The sequence below is a fragment of the Loxodonta africana genome, chromosome 16 (assembly GCF_030014295.1).
Source record: "Loxodonta africana isolate mLoxAfr1 chromosome 16, mLoxAfr1.hap2, whole genome shotgun sequence".
Classification (NCBI taxonomy): Eukaryota; Metazoa; Chordata; class Mammalia; order Proboscidea; family Elephantidae; genus Loxodonta; species Loxodonta africana.
This window is the reverse complement of record NC_087357.1, coordinates 68,895,668-68,912,167: the sequence shown is the minus strand read 5'-3', so window position 1 is coordinate 68,912,167 and position 16,500 is coordinate 68,895,668. Positions and strand designations below refer to the sequence as shown.

The 16,500-nt window shown below is 40.6% G+C and overlaps 1 protein-coding gene across 2 annotated transcripts in view; it reads right to left on the bottom strand.

Moving 5' to 3' along the window:
* The window catches only part of SGPL1 (sphingosine-1-phosphate lyase 1), a 103,753-nt gene that overhangs the window by 35,074 nt on the left and 52,179 nt on the right, over positions 1–16,500 (bottom strand). For both annotated transcript variants that reach the window (XM_064269670.1, XM_064269669.1), the window contains exon 4: positions 2,108–2,175. In XM_064269670.1, the coding sequence (XP_064125740.1) occupies positions 2,108–2,175 (68 nt within the window). The remainder of the gene's footprint in view (positions 1–2,107; positions 2,176–16,500) is intronic.

Sequence of the window (16,500 nt, the reverse complement as noted above, 5' to 3'; positions counted from 1 at the left end):
GTCACAGTGATATGTTTCCAGCAATATATTTACTAAAGTTTGATGCCCAAGAACTCACTCCCGACTGTGCAATTATCTCATCCCCAGCGCTGGGCGATCAGAATACAAGAAGGTCTTCTGAGATCCGGTTCCCAATAAAACCACAGGGAAACCTGCTGCTTTAAAAATGTCTGCAAGAGTCAGGATGACAGCGACACCAAGGCACGCTACAGATACAGTGATATTTTTAAAGTTGTGAATAAAGGATTATGCCACATAAGCTGCAACCGTACAACAGGAACAAACTGTGAAAGCTGGGCGTCCATGCATAGATCATGCTGTTGTAATAAAACAAAACAAACAAAAATGATAATAAGGTGTATGAAAAAGCCCAGCACTGCACTTCTCCACTCCCAATCCTTGCCTCACAGTCTCTACCACATTATCCAATTCTAGTTTCCTCATAGCACTGATTTCAAAATGAAATCCTTACGTATTTGTCTACTTCTTTTCTGTCTTTCCTACTAAAACATATGTTCCATGAGAGGAAGGACTTGGTTTTGTTCACCACGATATCCCCAGCGCCCAGAGAGTCCCCAACACTGAGCAGGTGCTCAGTAAATGTGCTGAATAAATAAGCGAATGAATGAATGAGAGGAACACGTGCACACGCACGCACACACACACGCCCCAAATGACTTTTGTCTCTGAGCCTCAGAATCTGCTTCTAAAAACTGAAGAGTGATAAGATAGCTCTAGGGACCTTCTAATTCTGTTACTTCATAAATTTAGGAACGGGCTGTGGAACCCTACCACTTATTTATCTCAAACCTGGGAACTGCAGGAAAAACGTGGGAGGGATGAGGGCAGAAAGATGTGGAATAATACAGAGAAATTGTCCTGTCCTTTGGGATACGGTCCATTCTCTATAATGCCTTCTCTGTCCCCAACTCTTACCCTAGAAGGATGAAAGTAGATTTACTTCTAGGGGTTAATATGATTTGGGGAGCAAACCGAAGCCTATCCACTCCCGTTCCCCCCCTCCAACCCTACCTTCCCACAGGAAACGGATCTGAAAATACATATTTCAGGCAAAGTTAGCAAAGTCATTTTATTCAAAGGCTAAAGGTAACTGCCATCTTTTCTGGTTTGGCCAGGAAAGGGAATTGGAAGCCTAAAGTGAAAGCAATCCGGAAGGCCGGACAAAAGAGGCTGGGAAAGACCAGAGGAAAGCTGAGGGGCTGCCAGGGTAGGGGAAACGGAGACAACAAGGACTCACGCGCCCTCTTCAGAATTTGCAAAAGGCTTGCCCTGGTTATCTTCATCTGACATAAAGACTTGAGGGTACAAAAGTGAACATCTTATCCTCAGCATGCGTGCAGGGTAGAGGGGATCCAGTGAAGGGGACGTACCACAGACAGGTGCAAAGAGCAAGAGACTGGCTCTGTTATCTAAGTTTCTACACCTGGAATCAGCAAGCTACAGCCCAAGAGCCGCATCTGGTCAGCAGATCGTTGTCTGCATAAAAAAGTTTCAATGGAACACAGCCAGATCAGCCCTTTCCCTAATATCTATGGCTGCTTTCCCTCGACTAAGGCAGGGTTAAAAGCCGTGACACAGACAGTATGGGCCCCAAAGCCTAAGATGTTTCATATCTGGCCCTTACAGAAAAGCCTGCCAGCCCCTGCTCTAAACCACGTAAGCACCCGATCCCTCGGTAAGTATCTAAGTTCAGTCCAGCCAAATACCCCTGCAAAACATCATGTCACTTCTGTCACGGCTTCTGACTCCAAATTTTCAGTCCTTAACAGACTTCGCATCTCTCCTTTGGCAAAATACATTTGCTGGAGAAGGAGTCAGAGTTTCTCAGCCTCGGCGCTGTTGACATTTTGAAGCAGATAAATCCCTGTTGTGGGTGGCTGTCTTGTTACATTACTGGATGTACAGCAACATTCCTGGCTACTGTCTACCCCCCACGTGTGACAACCAAAAATGCCTCCAAACACTGTAAAATATTCCCTGGAGGTGGGGAGAACATTGTTTTGGATAAATAGAAGGAAGAAAGTATCACAATCACCATTAACTGATCACCAAGGGGGGAAAAAGGGTCTACGCAGATTCCGCTCACCTTGCGGCCGATGAAAGGCATCTTCCTGGTGAGCTTAAAACACTTCTTTTTAAACCTTGACCATAAACCTGAAAGAAACAAATGGCCAATTAGCCAAACAAATTTCCAAGGATATGACCAGCTAATCATAATGTACGAACTAGTCAGAGTCCCCCGCAACCTCATCTGCCTTCAGGATACAAATGGAGGGTTTCTTTCCTCTTTTTTTTAAAATATCTGTAATTTTTTTTTATTGTGGTAACTATATAGGTAAGAAAATACTTGGCACTTCAACAAGCTTCACATGTACAGTTGAGTGACATTAATTATGTTCATGATGTTCAACAATCACCATTAACTGTTTCTGAATTTTTCCATCACCCTTCAAAGAAGCTCAGTGTCACCTAAGCATTGTGTCTTCCTTTCCCCCTCCCTCCCTCCCACCCACCCCTGGAAACCACTAATAAACTTCGATCTCTATATACTTCTCTACTCCAGAAAGTATCTTTCCTTTTTTAAGAAACCTTTTGAACTTAATTTTTTGAGTAAATATTAACATGGTTCAAAAATACATACACAAAAAATGAAAAGTCTTCCTTTCTGTAATCTACTCCTCCCCTCCCAACCCATCACACTGTGTTAGGCTGTTGTTGTTAGGTACCATCTACTCACTTCTAACTCACAGCAACCCTATGTACAACAGAACCAAGCACTGCCCACGCCTGTGCCATCCTCACAATCGTGTCAATCCATCTTGTTGAGGGTCTTCCTCTTTTTCGCTGATCTTCTACTTTACCAAGTATGATGTCCTTCTCCAGGACTTGTCCCTCCTGATAAAATGTCCAAAGTATGTGAGACGAAGTCTCGCCATCTTGTACTTCTTCCAAGACAGATTTGTTTGTTCTTCTGCCAAACCAAAACCAAACCCACTGCTGTCGAGTAGATTCCGACTCATAACGACCTTATAGGACAGAGCAGAACTGCCTCATAGAGTTTCCAAGGAGCACCTGGCGGATTTGAACTGCTGACCTCTTGGTTAACAGCCATACCACTTAACCACTACGCCACCAGGGTTTCCGTTCTTCTGCCAGTCTATGGTATATATTCAATATTCTTCACAGATACCGTAATTCAAAACCATCAATTCTTCTTTGGTCTTCCTTACTCATTGTCCAGTTTTTGCATGCACGTGAGGCAACTGAAAATGTCATGGCTTGGGTCAGGTGCACCTTAGTCCTTTATGTGACACCTTTGCTTTTCAACACTTTAAAGAGATCTTTTGCAGCACATTTTCCCAATGCAATGTGACATTGATTTCTCGACTGCTGCTTCAATGGCCATTGATTGTGGATCTAAGTAAAATGAAATCTTTTGTCCATACGATGCTTCCATATTGCAACTCAAGGCTTGAATTTCTTCTTCAGTTCTTTCAGCTTGAGAATTGTTGAATGTATTCTTCCCTTTTGGTTTTCTAACTCCAGTTCTTTGCACATGTCATCATAATACTTTGTCTTCTGGAGCCACCCTTTGAAATCTGTTCAGCTCTTTTACTTCATCATTTCTTCTGTTCACGTTAGCTACTCTACATTCAACAGCAAGTTTCAGAGTCTCTTCAGATATCCACTTTGGCCTTTTTCTTTCTTCTCTGTCTTTTTAATGACCTGCCACTTTCTTCATGTATGATATCCTTGATCTCATCCCACAACTCATCTGGTCTTCAGTCATTAGTGTTCAGTGCATCAAATCTTTTCTTGATATGGTCTCTAAATTCAGGTGGGATATACTCAAGGTCCTACTTAGGCTCTCATGGACTTGTTTTAATTTTCTTCCGCCTCAACTTGAACTTGCATATGAGCAAGTGATGGTCTGTTCCGCAGTTGGCCCCTGGCCTTATTCTGACTGAAGATACCGAGCTTTTCCATTGTCTGTTTCCAAAGATATAGTCGATTTGATTCCTATGTATTCCATCAGGCAAGGTCCACATGCCTAGTTATTGTTTATGTTTTTGAAAAAAACGTATTTCTGATGAACAAGTCGTCGGTCTTGCAAAATTCTATTGTGGAACCTCTGGCGTCGTTTCTATCACCAAGGCCATATTTTCCAGCTACCGATCTTTCTTCTTTGTTTCCAATGGTCACATTCCAATCACCAGTAATTACCAATGCACCTTACTGCATGTTTGACCAATTTGAGACTGTAGACATTAGTAAAAGTCTTCAATTTCTTCATCTTTGGCATTAGTGATGGTTACGTAAATTTGAATAATAGTTGTATTAACTGGTCTTCCTTGTAGATTTATGGATATCGTCTTATCACTGACAGCGCTGTACTTCAGGAAAGATCTTGAAATGTTCTTTTTGACAATTTATGTGATACCATTCCTCTTCAATTTGTCACCCTCAGCATGGTAGGCCATATGATTTTCTGATTCAAAAAGGCCTATACCAGTCCTTTTCAGCTAACCCTTGGGATACTGATTTTTACGTGTCCCATTTCATTTTTGATGACTTTCAGTTTTCTTGATTCATATTTCGTACATCACATGTTCCCCTTACTAATGGCTGTATGCAGCTGTTTCTTTTCATTGAGTTGTGTCACATCAGCACATGAAGGTTCCAGAAGCTCTACTCCATCCACATCATTAAGGTCGACAATACTTTGAGGAGGCAGCTCTTCCCTAGTCATATTTTGAGTGCTTTCCAACCTGAGGGGCTCATCTTCCAGCACTATGTCAGACAATGTTCCACTGCTATCCATAAGGTTCTTCGGCAGTAGACTGCCAGGTCCTTCTTACTAGTCTATCTTCTTCTGGAAGCTCCACTGAAAACTGTCCACCACGGGTAACCCTACTGGTTTCTGAAATACTGGTGGCAGAACTTTCAGTATCACAGCAACACGTAAATCACCACAGTATGAAAAACTGAATGACAATGGTGGCCCACCACACCACCCCCATGTGAACACTACTATCAGTTTCAAGTATACCCTTCCAGTGTCTCTTTATGCCCATACAAGCAACAATAAAAATATTCTTTTTTTTTTTTTTGGTAATAATTGTGCTTTAGGCGAAAGTTTACAGCTCAAGTTAATTTCTTATACAAAAATGTATACACAAATTGTTATGTGACCTTAGTTGCAATCCCTATAATGTGACAGAACACTCCCCCTTTCCACCCAGCGTTTCCCATGTCCATTCAACCAGCTCCTATCCACTTCTACCTTCTTATCCCCCCTCCAGACAGGAGCTGTCCATTTAGTCTCGTGTATCCACTTGAACTAAGGAGCACACTCTTCACGAGTATCATTTTATGTTTATAAACCCGAAAAAAAACCTGCTGCCGTCAAGTTGATTCCAACTCATAGCAACTAGTCCAGTCTAATCTTTGAAGAGTTGGCTTCGGGAACGGTTTTATTTCTGGATTAACAGAGAGTCCAGGGGTCATGTCTTCTGGGGTTCTTCTATTCTCAGTCAGACGATTAAGACTGGTCTTTTTACTAGAATTTGAGTTCTGCACCCCACATTTTTCCCTTTTGTGTTCCCTGTCAGGGTGATCATTGGTGGCAGCTGGGCACCATCTAGTTCTTCTGGCCTCAGGCTGATGGAGACTCTGGGCTAATACTTTCCTTGAGTCTTTGGTGTTCTCCACTCTCCTTTGCTCCAGGCGGGTTGGGACCAATCGATGTATCTTAGGTGGCCACTCGCAAGGTTTTAAGACCCCAGACACCACTCACCAAAGTGGGATGCAGAACATTTTCTTAATAAACTTTGTTATGCCAATTGACCTAGATGTTACCTGAAACCATGGTCCCCAGACCTCCACCCCTGCTACTCTGTCCCTCAAAGTGTTTGGTTGTATTCAGGAAACATCTTAGTTTTTGGTTTAGTCCACTTGTGCTGACTTCCCCTGTATTGTGTATTGTCCTTCCCTTCACCTAAGATAACTCTTGTCTACTAATAAAGATAATTCTTAATTGTTTCGCTATTTATACAAAAGATAACATATTCTAGCACTGTACAAGACCTTGCTTTCCACGCAGGAATATTATCTTAAAAATGAGTGCTTCTGCTTAGCTGCAGAATATTCCATTATATAGTTGTACAATGATTTTATTTAACCTACTGATGGATTTTTAAGTTATTTCCAATATTTGCTATTACAAATCATGCTGAAACAACCTTGTAACACACATCATACTGCACACCTGCAAGAATATCTACAGGATAAATTTCCAGAAATAGAATTGCTGAGTCTAATGACATATTCATTTGAGTTCTTTACCTTTCCAAAGTTTCCAGATGCCCAATATTTCTACTCTTCCTCCTCTCAAAACAAACAACCAACCCATGCTTTTTCCCCAAGATCTACGCTCTAGTCCCTCATCCAATACGTGTCCTAGCAACATTTTCTGGACCTAAAAGACCTCTGAAATCGACTGGCATTGATCAGAGTCCACTCTGTCAGGAAGTACACAGGACAAATATGGATATGCTTCTCAGTGCATTCACATTCAGTATGTCTCAACTGACACAATATTTGAGGTTAGTATAGAAAGCATTGTTCCTGGATAAAAATCTAACTTCGGTCCTTTGGCCAAAAAGAAGTAACAATGACAAAAAAAGGCAACTGAGGATCATAGCATCCAATGGATTGCTTGAGGTCATAGATCAAATCAATGCTGCAGCTACGATTTAACTCAAGTCTTCATCTTTCTAGTCTAAGAAGCCCAGTAGTCTACACTACTTCAAATGAACAGTGGCAATTTGCTGTTATCCCAAATGAGTCCATACAGAATCTAGACCTAAGCTTTTATCCCAACATGAACTGAGTAGGAACCTGATCTGGGCATTCTCACCTACCTGGCCCAAATGGAGATCTCTCTCCCCCAACCACTACGGCATCTGTCTGCACCATTCTTTTGGTATTTATTTTATGATGCCTTGCATGTTTGAGAGGTTCTGGTGGTGCAGTGGTTAAGTGCTCAGGCTGCTAACTAAAAAGTCAGCACTGTGAATCCACCAGCTACTCCTTGGAAACCCTATCAGGCAGCTCTACTCTGACCTATAGGGTCGCTTTGAGTCGGAATCCACTCAACGGCAATGGATTTAGTTTTGTTTTTTACATATTTGGTGTCCCTGAGTGGCAAACAGTTAACATGGTAGGCTGCTAATCAAAAAGCTGGAGGTTTGAGTCTACCAGAGGTGCCTCAGAAGAAAGGCCCAGTGAACTACTTATGAAAAATCAGCCACTGAAAACCCTGCGGAGCACAGTTCTACTTTGATACACATGGCGGGGGGGTCCCCATGAGTTAGACTCAACTCAACAGCAGTTGGTACTGGCCTTGCATCTTTACTAGTTTTGTTTTGCCAAGGTCTCTGCCTTCCCATCTCACCCTGCAGTGCCTAGCACTGGAGTCAACACTCTGAAAATGTCCAGGACAAAACCAGAGAACTAAGACACACTGTAATACATAGCTGAGATCTTACTGTATGTACAATACTGAAGCCTCTTCTCACTTACAATGTTTTTCTACATTATAAAAGATTATTCCTAAATAAATTTTAAGTGGTATCATAACAGCCCATCAAATGAATACAGCCTAATGTTAGATATTTAATGGGCTTCTTATTACACCATTTCTAACAAAGTTAAAGCTGAAAAGATTCAGAATCACTTTCTTATTTAACAGATGAAGTAATTAATAAATGAGATTAAAAGAGGTCTAAACATCAGCAAACGGTACCACGGGTCAAAAGTACTGGAATGTGGTAAGATGGAGGAGAGCGATTAATTTTATGAAGTTGTGAGACAAAATGGTGCAGGGCAAAAAGAACAGACTGCAGGATCAAAGATAGAGAAATTAGAAATAAAAAGATCATGGGGTGGAGCCAACATGGCACAACAGATACAAGCACCATGTCATCCCCTCCACAGCAAAGACCAAAAAAAACTAAGTAAAACAGAGACAAATGTTAATCCTGGAAACTTAAGCATGAAACAAAGAGATGAAGAACTCAACCAAACACTGAACAGAAGAAGAAACTAACAGAGAACAGAGAGCAAGGAGGGCCACAGAGGGGAGGTCCCCTATCAGCTAACAGAGCACAAATTCACCATCTTGGACTCCTTGGCCACCAAGAAAAGCAGACAGAGAATATGGGAAGGCGGCTTCCTGGAGCTCCCAGCAGGAGACAGAGCACCTGGTGATACATGCTTTTCCACCCCGCACTTTCCAGCAGGCTGCGGTCACTTGGCCAGGGAGACACCGGCTCCTTGCCGCTTGGATTTGCCCCACTCATACCAGCCAGCTCCTTCAGTGCCATTTTTCTTTTGTTGCTGTTGTTGCTTTTTTTTTTTTTTCTGGCTTCTTTTGGTTTCTTCTCTCTGTCTTACCTCCTTCCTTTCCTTTCTCTCGATCACCTGGTTCCATGTGCCATCTCCACTCTTTCTTGACAAGCTGCGCAGCACCATTCAGCTGGGAAGCCACTTCCGTGCCGCCATTGCCAGTGGGTTCCCTGGGAGCATTTTTTTTCTCTTTCTGGTTTTTCTTCGTTTCTCAGTTTGTCTTTCTCTACCTTCCTTCTTTTCCTTTCTCTCGAATACCTGGCACCGTGTGCCATCTCTGCTCCTTCGAGACAGGCTATGCACACTGCTCAGCTGGGGAGCCACTTCCCTGGTTCACACCGTCAAGCCAGTGGGCTTCCTTGGGGCTTTTATTTCTTTTCTGGGCTTTCTGCTTCTCTCTACCATCCTTCCTTTCTTTTTTCTCGACCACCTGGTTCTGTGTGCCACCTCTGTTCCTTCTAGACAGGTTGTGTAGCCACCAAGCCATAGGGCTCCCTCGAAGCATTTTTTTTTTTCTTTCTTCAGTTTCTTGTCTCTACCTCCTTTCCTTTCTCCCAGACACCCGGCGCCATGTGTCATCTCTGCTCCTTATTGATAGGCTGTGCAGCACTGCTCAGCTACGGAGCCTCTTCCCTGGTCCGTACCACCATGCCAGTGAGCTCCCTTGGGGAATTTTTTCTTTCTTCTCTCCTTTTCTCAGTTTGTTTCTCTGTACCTGCCTTCCTCGCCCTTATCCTGAACATCTGGCACCATGTGCCATCTTTGCTCCTTGACGGACTGTGTAGCACTACTCAGCTGTGGATCCACTTCTTGTGGGCTCCCCTGGGACTTTTTTTTTCTGTTTTTTCTCAGTTTCTTGTCTCTCTCTACCTTCCTTTCTTTCCCTCCTCCCAACCACCTAGCATATTCCCCCACTCCTTTGGTTTCTTATCTCTCTCTACCTTTCTGCCTTTCCTTACTCTCGACCACCTCGTCATATGTGGCTTTCTCTCTTTTTTTTTAAATCTAGTTTCTTATTTCTCTCTCCCTTTCTTCCTTTCCTTTCTCCTGCCCACCTTGCTGTATGTGTCTTATCTCTCCTTTCTTGATGGGTTATGCCACACCACCTAGCAAAAAAGCCACTGGCACATGGCTTCCCTGGCTCCATGCCACTCCAACAGCAGGCTCCTTCAGGACTTTTTTTTTTCACTTCTGTTTCCTTCTCCTCTTTCTCTTCTTTCCCACACCCACTTAGCTCCACATATCACAACCTTCCCATTCCCTCCTGCCTATTGACACCATATGCTGACTATCACACCCTCAAATGGCACAGGCATGGTCTACCGGAACATGCCCTGCACTGCCCCCTGGACCTGCCCTGTTGGCCCCAGTGCATGCTACAAATGACCCATCTCAGTCCCTCCCCCTCCACTGGACCTCCCCTGCTGCATCACGGCTGAGCTACTAGCCCTGCCCATTACACAAGGTGGTGAGAAGTATCATTCCCACAGACAAGCAAACAACAAAGAATGCCCAGCCCGCCTGCTCAGGCATAACCAAAAAAAAAAAAAAAGCAGGACAAAATAAAGAAATCTATAATCAATAAATGAAGACAATAATTATTGAATGTCCCGAAGACAGCAGATAATACCAAAACATTAAAAAAAAAAAAAGACAGGATGGTTCCAGTTGTCATCCAAAATAAAACACCAGATGACCTTCCAGTAGAAGAAAAGGTACTGGAACTACCTGAAAAAAATTAAAATCTCTAATATGCAGAGTTATGCAAGAGATAAAGGAAAAAGCAGACAAAAATGAGGAGAAAATTGACAAAACCATGGAGAAAACAACAGAAGAATTCGAGAAAATAATGCAGGAACAAAATGTCAAAATAAACTCACAACTGGAAATAGTATAGAAACAGCAATTACAAATCCAAAAGATAAACAACAAGATTTCAGAAATGGATAGTGTCATAGAAGGTTTGAGTAGCAGGCGTGAAAACAATGGAAGACAGGATCAGCAAAACTGAAAACAAATCCTTTAATACCACTTTGAGGAAAAAATCAGAGAAAACAATGAAAACAAATGAAGAAACCCTGAGAACAATGTGGGTTCAATCAAAAGCAAAAATTTTCAAGTGATCGGAGTTCCAGAACAGGGGCAGAAAATGGAAAACACAGAGAGGCTCATTGAAGAACTGCTGACAGAAAACTTCCCTGATATCATGAAAGATGAAAAGCTCACCATCCTAGAGGCTAAACAAATGCCATATAACATAGACCCCAAAAGAAAATCACTAAGGCATATCATAACCACACTTGCTAAAACCAAAGACAAAGAAAGAATCCTGACAGCAGCTCAAGAAAAGTGAAAAGTCACATACAACAAGAAAACAAGAAGACTAAGTTCTGATTACTCAGCAGAAACCATGCAAACAAGAAGGCAATGGGATGATATATATAAAGCCTTGAGAGAAAAAAACTGCCAACCAAGAATAATATATCCTGCAAAACCCTCACTCAAATATGATGGTGAAATAAGGATATTTCCAGATAAACAGTTATTAAGGAAATACGTAAAAACTAAACAAAAATTATTAAAGTCCCTCGCTTAGAGAACCAACAACATCAGACAACAGCCTGAATCTAGGACACAAGACCACATCAGCCAGATACCAACCTAGGTAATGAATTCACAAGGATAAAACAAAACTAGAAGATTCACAACAAGGAACCAAAGAGGTTAATCTGTAAATGACAACGTCAAAACGATAAAAGAGGGAATAAATGGTGTAGGTTACCAACCAAAAACCAAATCCATTGCCGTCAAGTTGATTTTCACTCACAGAGACCCTATAGGGCAGAGCAGAACTACTCTATACAGTTTCCAAAGAGTGCCTGGTGGATTCGAACCACCAACCTTTTGGTTAGCAGCCGTAGCTCATAACCAGGGTTTCCAGTGGAGGTACAGAACTTTCAAATGGACAGGAAGGCAAGGTGATACACCAAGTAATAGAAGACTGGTTCAAATGTAGGAAGATAAGGGGAAATTTCAAGGTAACCACAAAGAAAGTTAACAAACCTACTCATCAAAATAATAAAAAATAAAGTCTCAGTAAACATAAAATCTACAAAAATAAAAAGAACAACGACAACAAAAAATCCAGAAACAAAAGGAAGGGAAACGAAGAAAACATCAGCACCACAAAAAAAAAAAAAGCCCTGCGAAATGACAGGAATAAACTTACACCTATAAATAATTACAATGAATGTAAACAGCAACCATAAAGAGACAGAGAGTGACAGAACGGATAAAAAAAACAGGATCCATCAATATGCTGTCCACAAGAAACACAACTTAGAAAAACAGACATAAATTTATTAAAAAATCAAAGGATGGAAAAGACTGCATCGAGCAAACAGCTATCCAAAAAAAAGTAGGAGTGGCAATACTAACCTCAGATAACAGAGACTTTAAAACAAAAGACACCATAAAAGACAAAGAAGGGCATTATATAATGATCAAAGGGATAAGTCATCATGAAGACATAACCATAATAAATATCTATGCACCCGGTGACAAGGCTCCAAAATACATAAAACAAACTCTAATAGCACTGAAAAGAGAAATTGACAGTTCCACAATAATAGTAGGAGACTTCAACACACCATTCTCGGTAAAGGAAAGAACAACTAGAAAGAAACACAACAAAGATACAGAAGACCAAAAGGCCACAATCACCCAACTTGACCTCATAGACATATACAGAACACTCTACCCAACAGCTGCAAAGCACACATTCTTTTCCAATGCACACAGAACGTTCTCTAGAATAGATCACATCTTAGGCCAGAAAGCAACCCTGGACAAAATCAAAAACACTGAGATAACACAAAGTATCTTCTCTGGGCACAATCTCCATCAAAGTAGAAATTAACAACAGGAAAAGCAAGGAAAAAAAATCAAATGGAAACCAAATAACACCCTGTTTAAAAACTACTGGGTAATAGAAGAAATCAAAGATGGAAGCAAAAAATTCCTAGAATCAAGCGAGAATGAAAACACACCACACCAAAACCTCTGGGAAACAACAAAGACACTGCTCAGAGGTCAATTTATACCAATAGATGCACACACCAAAAAGGAATAAAGGGACAAAAATCAGAACATTAGTTACACAACCTGAACAAACAGAAAGAGAAGAGGGAAAGAAGCCCACAGCCACCAGAAGAAAGAAAATGATAAAAGATCAGAGCAGAAATAAATGAACCAGAGAACAGAAAATCAACAGAAAAAAATAACAAAACTGAAAGTTGGTACTTTGAAATGGTCAACAAAATCAACAAACCACTGGCCAAACTAACAAAAGAAAAACACGAGAGGATGCAAATAACCCAAATAAGAAATGAAATGGAGGACACTGTAACAGACCAAAGTGGAATAAAAATGCTCATAACAGGGTACTATGAAAAAGTATACTCCAGCAAATTTGAAAAGCTAGACAAAAGGGACAAATTCTAGAAACACACTACCTACCCAAACTAACAGAAACTGAAGTTGAAAATCTAAACAGACCAATAACAAGAGATTGGAAAGCTTATTTAAAAAAAAAAAAAAAAAAACCTCACAACAACAACAACAAAAAGACCCTGGCCAATATGGCTTCACTGGAGAATTCTACCAAAAATCCAGAGATGAGCTTACACCAGTACTACTCAAACGATTTCAAAACACAGAAAAAGAAGGCATACTTCCAAATTCATTTTGTGAAGCCACATAAACCCGATACCAAAACCAGGCAAAGACATCACAAAAAAGAAAATTATACACCAATACCTCTCATGGATATAGATGCAAAAATTCTCAACAAAATTCTACCCAACAGAATTCAGCACCATATTACAAATATATATATATATATATATATATATATATATATATATATACCACAACCAAGTGGGATTCATACCAGGTAACCAAGGGTGTTTCAACATTAGAACACCAATCAACATAATCTACCACATAAATAAAAGGATCACATGATCATCTCAATCGATGCAGAAAAGGCATTTAACAGTCCTACACCCATTTCTGATAAAAACTTTCAATAAAAAAGGTATAAGAAGGGAAATTCCTCAACATAATAAAGGGCATCTATACAAAACCGAAAGCCGACATCATTCGTAATGGAGAGACGCTGAAAAAATTCTCAAGAACAGGAACAAGACAAGGATAACTTTTATCACCACTCCTTTTTAACACTGTGCCGGAAGTCCTAGCTAGAGCAATAAGTCAAGAAAAAGAAATGAACAGCATCCAAATTGGTGACGAAGAAGCAAAACTGTCCCTATTTGTGGATGATACAATACTATACACAGAAAATCCAAAAGACTCCACGAGAAAAGTACTGGAACTAATAAAAGATTCAGCAGAGTGCAGAATATAAGATAAACATATAAAAATCAGTTGGATCCCTATATACCAATAAAGAACAACAAAAAGGAAATCAGGAAAAGAGTAACATTTATAATAGCCGCTAAAAAATAAAATACTTAGGAATAAATCTAACCAGGTATGTAAAAGACCTACACAAAGAAAACTATAAAACACTACTGCAAAAAGACAAAAGAGAACTACATCAATGGAAAAATATACCATGCTCATGGATAGGTAGACTCAACACATTGTGAAAATGTCAATTATACCCAAAGCAATTTACAAATACAATGCAATCCCAATTGAAATACCAACAGCATTCTTTAAAGAGATGGAAAAACTAATCATTAACTTTACATAGAAAGGGAAGAGGCCCCAGATAAGTAAAGCACTCCTGATGAAGAATAATAAAGTAGGAGGACTCCCGTTATCTGACCTCAGAACCCACTAGACAGCTACAATAGTCAAAACAGCCTGGTACTGGTACAACAACAGATACACTGACCAATGGAACCGAATTGAGAACCCAGATGTAAATGCATCCGCCTATGGTCACCTCATCTTTGAGAAGCGCCCAAAGTCTATCAAACGGGGAAAAGACCGTCTTTTTAACAAACAATGCTGGCAAAAATGGTTGTCCATCTGCAAAAAAAAAAAATGAAAGAGGACCCATACCTCACATCATATGCAAAAACTAATTTAACATGGATCAAAGAGCTAAATACAAAACCAAAATCTATAAAGATCATAGAAGAAAAAATAGGGTCAATGCTAGAGGCCCTAATACATGGCATTAACAAAATACAAACTATAACTAACAACACACAAACTCCAGAAGATAAGCTAGATAACTGGGATCTTCTAAAAATAAGACACTTATGCTCATCAAAAGACTTTACCAAAAGAGAACCTAAAGACTGGGAAAAAAATTCTGACTATGACAAATCCAACAAAGGTCTAACCTCTAAAATCTATAGGAAAATCTAACACCTCTACAACAAAAAGACAAATAATCCAATTAAAAAATGGGCAAAGGATATGAATACACACTTCACCAAAGAAGACATTCAAGTGGCTAACAGACACATGAGGAAATGCTCGAGATAACTAGCCATTTAAAAAAACACAAATCAAAACCATAATGAGATAGATACCATCTCACCACGACGTTACTGGCACTGATCAAAACAACAGAAAATAACAAATGTTGGAGACGCTGTGAGGAGATTTGAACTCTTATGCACTGCTGGTGGGAATGTAAAATGGCATAACCATTTTGGAAAATGATACAGTGCTTCCTTAAAGTTAGAAATAGAAATACAATATGATGCAGCAATCCCACTCCTAGAAATATATCCTAGAGAAATAAGAGCAGTCACATGAGCGGACATATGTACACCCATATTCACTGCAGCATTGTTCACAATAGCAAAAAGATGGAAATAACCTAGACGCCCATCAACACATGAATGGATAAACCAGCTATGGTACCTACACACAGTGGAATACTATGCAACAATAAAGAACAATAATGAAGCTCTGAAGCATCTCACAACACGGATGAATCTGGAGGGTATTATGCTGAGTAAAACAAGCCAATCGCAAAATGAAAAATACTGTACAAGACCACTAAAAACTCAAGAAAAAGTTTACACACAAAAAGAAACAATCTTTGATGGTTATAAGGGAGGGGAGAAAAGGGGGGGAAAACACTAAATAGACAATAGACAAGTGGTAACTTCAGTGAAGGGTAAGATAGTACACAATACTGCGGAAGCCAGCACAACTTGTCCAAGGCAAGGTCGTGGAAGCTCAGTAGACACATCCAAACTTCCTAAGGGACTGAATTACTGGGCTGAGGGCTGTGCAGACCATGGTCTCAGGTAACATCTAGCTCAACTGGCATAACATATTTTAAAAAGAAAATATTCTACATCTTAGATGTAGCCATCTAAGATACTCCACTGGTCTTACCCCATCTGGAGCAAGGAAAAATTAAGTAAGCCAAAGACTAAAGGGAAAGATTAGTCCAAAGGACTAATGAACCACAGGTCCTACAGCCTCCACCAGACTGAGTCCAGCACAACCAGGAGGTGCCCGGCTACCACCACCAACTGTTCTGACAGGGATCACAACAGAGGTCCCAGACAGAGCTAGAGAAAACTGCAGAACAAAACTCTAACTCACAAAAAAAAAAGACCGGACTTATTGCTCTGAGACTGGAGAAATCCTGAGAGTATGGCCCCCCGGCACTCTTTTAGCTCAGTACTGAAGTCACTCCTGAGGTTCAACCTTCAGCCAAAGATTAGACAGGACCATAAAACAAAATGAGACTAAATGGGCACACCAGCCCAGGGGGGAGGACAAGAGGGTAGGAGGTAACAAGAAAGCTGGTAACAGGGAACCCAGAGTTGAGAAGGGGAGAGTGTCAACATGTCATGGGGCTGGCAATCAATGTCACAAAACAATATGTGTACTAATTGTTTAATGAGAAGTGAGTTTGTTCTATTAAACCTTCAAAAAAATAAAAAGACCATGTAGTCATGACTTGAAAAGATTATCTCAAAAGCCTAAGTCTCCAGAGGAACAGAAAGAAAGTACCTTAGAAGTGTTTAAGGCAGGCTTCAAACCAGTTTGAACCAGTTCAGTCAT